General features: G+C 51.3%; 1 protein-coding gene across 1 annotated transcript in view; it reads right to left on the reverse strand.

Annotated features, from left to right (window-relative positions):
- Positions 1-3,664, reverse strand: part of LOC102382296 (murinoglobulin-1) — a 9,429-nt gene extending 5,765 nt beyond the window's left edge. Inside the window, exons 1-4 of the mRNA XM_025195804.1 lie at positions 3,532-3,664; positions 3,111-3,192; positions 519-675; positions 5-70 (exon numbers count right to left, since the gene is read on the reverse strand). Of these exons, the coding sequence (XP_025051589.1) occupies positions 5-70; positions 519-675; positions 3,111-3,192; positions 3,532-3,661 (435 nt within the window). The 5' untranslated portion in view covers positions 3,662-3,664. The remainder of the gene's footprint in view (positions 1-4; positions 71-518; positions 676-3,110; positions 3,193-3,531) is intronic.
- Positions 3,665-3,675: the final 11 nt, after the last annotated feature.

The following is a 3,675-nucleotide window of genomic DNA, read 5'->3' on the forward strand; positions in this document are numbered from 1 at the left end:
CCTGTGTGTAGATGTCAGTGGTGTTGGAGGATTTGTGCAAGCACTGGAGGGCCTTGCTCATCATGGGGTCCTGGGAGAGAGTGGAGAGACATAAAACATTGCTTGCGAGACCCAAGCCCTGAGCCTGGCAGCCTGGCAAGAACCTAGTGTCCCTAAAATCCCACCCGTAGTCCATGCACCAGGTCGTGCTGTGTCCACGTCCCACCTTCTCTGAGCCCATCACTACCTGTGTCCATGCCTGAGCTAAGCCCCCCCGCCCTCCAGCCACACATGATCCATGGATTACTGCCGCACAAACAGCAGCTGCTCGCGTGAATGGGAGCGAGAGGAGGGCACACACCCTCTCAGGGAGAACTGCAGAGCCCCTCCGTCTCTAGTAGACGCCTCCCAACGCTCCTTTGTGCTTAGGGCTGGAGGAGCGGGTTTGGTTCCAGGCACCTCCTGCCCCACTCCTGCAATCCCTATGTTCATCCTACCCTATTGCCTCCCCTGCACTTCACCCCTTCTGAGCCTCATACCTGCAGGGCGTTGTTCAGCAGTTTCCCCACACTCTGGAAGCAGCCGTTCTCCATCTGGTGCTGCTGCAGCCACTTGAGGGCATCCTCAATGTGCTGCTGGTCAATGAAGATGTAGGGTCTGGCTTGGCCAAAACACTTGACAACAAAGGCCGTCAGCCTGAGCAGGGAAGGATCCTGTTAAAGGCCTGCTCTGCTGGGGGGCTGTAGGTCAGGACGGGGATGCAGAGGTCCCATGGCTGAGGTTGAGAATGGGGACACAGGCAGAGCTGTGTGGGCAGGGGGGGCACTACTGGAACGTGGGGAATCAGGGTGCAGGCTTGAGATACATGGGCAGAGGTGTCCAGAGAGTAGGACTAGGAAAGCGATGGAGGGGGGAGGACTAGGGCTGTGCGAGCTTCAGATCCGGAGAAGCTTCGGACGCTTCGGGGTCCGAAGCAGCATGTCCAGGTCAAAGTGCTGGCCTTGTTAGGCTTCCCGAAGTGCTTCGGAGCCGCCTTGGGGCCGCCTCAGAGATCCGGCCAGAGTATAATGGGAATCAATGAAATATCTATAACTTTGCTTTTTTTTGTCCCATTTGGATGACATTTTCAGGGATGGTAGACTCTGCAGAGGGCATGAATCTTGCCAAGTTTCAAGACGATCAGAGCAGGTGTTTGGGGGGAACTGCACTGCAAATTCTTGAAAGGAAAACTCACGTCACGTCTAGGCATTACAACACGGGGGTCAAATGTGGAGGGATGGTAGCTCTTACTGAGGCCACAAAGCCTCTCCTCAATGGCTGGCAGGCTTCGTGGCTGCAGCAGGGGCCACCATCCCTGCAGCTGTCACCCCGCTGCGCCTTAACGCACGCAGTATCACCCTTGGCACAAGTTTTGCTTTTCTGCAGCTTGAGGGGCAATTCCTCCCAAACCCCTGCACCGATCTTCTTGAAACTTTGCAGGCTTTATGGCCTGAGCAGGGGCCACCACCCCTGCAGTTTTGATCCCCCTGTGGTGTAACACGTAGACGTGACAGGAGTTTTGCTTTCAAGAATTTAGGGTACAGTTCCCCAAACCCCTGTACTGATCTTGAAACTTGGCAGGGTTCACGCTCTCAGCAGAGGCTACCATCCCTGCACATTTCATACAAATCAGACAAAAACCAACAAAGTTATAGATATTTAATTGATTCCCCATTATACCCTATGGCCAGATCTCCGAGGTGGTTTCATAGCTTCGGAGCTGCTTCAGCCGGATTGAGGTAAAAACCCGGTCTGGAGCTCCAGATCAGATCACTGCCATCTGAAGCGACCGGATCTGAAGCTGGATCAGATCAGATTGCTGCTGACTTGCACAGGCCTAGTGAGGACTGAAACCATATATCCTCTGCCTGAGCAACAGGCCAAATCCAAATGCCCACCAGCCTAGGTGTCACAGAATTAAAGAATAAAAGGGTTGGAAGGTAGCTCAGGAGGGTATCTAGCTCAAACCCCTGCTCAAGGGAGGATCATCCCTGACTAAACCATCCTAGATAACCATCCTGGCTAACCTTCTCAAAAACTTCCAGGGATGGATATTCCACCACCTCTCTAAGTATTCTGTTCCAGGGCTTAACCATCCTCAGAGAGTTCTTCCTAATCTCCAAATTAAATTTCCCTTTTTGCAATTGAAGACCATTATTCCCTATTCTGTCTCCTATGGCCGCTGAGAATAGTCTATCATCGTTCTCTTTATTACTACCCTTCCAGTGTTTGAAGATTGTTACCAAATCCTGCCTTAGACTTCTCTTCTCCAGACAAAAGAATCCTAGTTCTTCCAACTGCTCCTCATATGTCATGGTTCTTAGGCCTCTGATCATTTTTGTTGCTTTGTGCCGAACTCTCTCTAATTTGGCCACCCTTCCTGAAATACAGTCTTCAAAGCTGGAGAAGAGTCAGCTCCCTTGACTAGCAAATAACACTCCTGTTAATACCACTCAGCTTTTTTTTTTTGCAAGAAGAGAACACTGTTCACTCATATTCAGGTTGTAATCCAGTATAACCCTGGGTCTTTTCCTGCAGTACAGCAGCCTAGCCACTCATTCCCCATCTTATATTGAACATGTGATTTTTCTATCTTAAGTGCAGGACTTTGCACCTGTGCTTGTTGAATTTCATTCAATTAATAGTGGACCATTTGTCCAGTTGATCAAGGTAATTCTGTCCTAATCCTCTCTTCCAAAGTGTCTGCAACTCCACTCTGCTTCCATCTTCCAAGTCATTACTGAAGATATTAGACAGACCCGGACACAGAAGAGACCTCTGGGAAACCCCACTCAATACCTCCTCAGTCAAATATGGAGTCACTGATGAGTACTCTGAGTACAATGATCCACATTAAGGTGGATGCCTTACAGAACTTTCTTGTAGGCTGTATTTCCTTATCGCTAATAAGAATGTAATGGAAGACTCAAGAGCCAAGCTTAAACTGAGGTATCAACTGCTCATCAACTGCTCTCCCCCGTCCATAAGGACCTTCTCTTTTTCATGGAAGGAAATCAGTTTCTCGATTCAAGAAGGGCCCTACAATATCCAAGGTACCAATATTTCTCGGTACGTGTCTGGCAGTATCTCACCAGGTGTTGCCCGTGGCATCGCTCTTCCCAAAAGCGCTATAAGAGCCATCATTGTGCTTGTATGTCAGCTCACGCTGGTACCCTGCATGGAGGGGAGGCAAACAGCACATTCAGCATCCATCCACCACTGCCCAGGGCTAGAATCTACCCTGGTCTGCACCCTGATGGACTGCTGGCCCCTGCCTGGCCCTGGGGCTGAGACTCAGATGGGATCCTGGGTGCAGCTGGCTCATGGGAAGGGAATTAAGCCTAAGCTGGATCCAGGGCCCCAGAAGCAGGTGATGCCTCCAAGCTTGGGAAAGACCATAATCAGGCCTCCCTGGAGAGGCAAGGCCCCACCTCCCCATCTGAGATCCTGGGGTCCACGAGTGATCTTGCCGCCTGGGCCATGCCTTGCGGGAGGAACTGGGAGGACACTCACCACTCTTCAGGAAGCCCTGGGCCTTGTCTCTGATCTCTGGGGTTAGCTGGCCGCTCTTCTCCAAGTACTGCTGGATGTAGATGTTGGGAGCAAACCGAACCATGTTTTGCTCTCCGCAGCCATGTGGCATGGCCAGCAGGCGGT

This window comes from Alligator sinensis, unplaced genomic scaffold, assembly GCF_000455745.1.
Source record: "Alligator sinensis unplaced genomic scaffold, ASM45574v1 scaffold2413_1, whole genome shotgun sequence".
NCBI classification, from domain to species: Eukaryota; Metazoa; Chordata; order Crocodylia; family Alligatoridae; genus Alligator; species Alligator sinensis.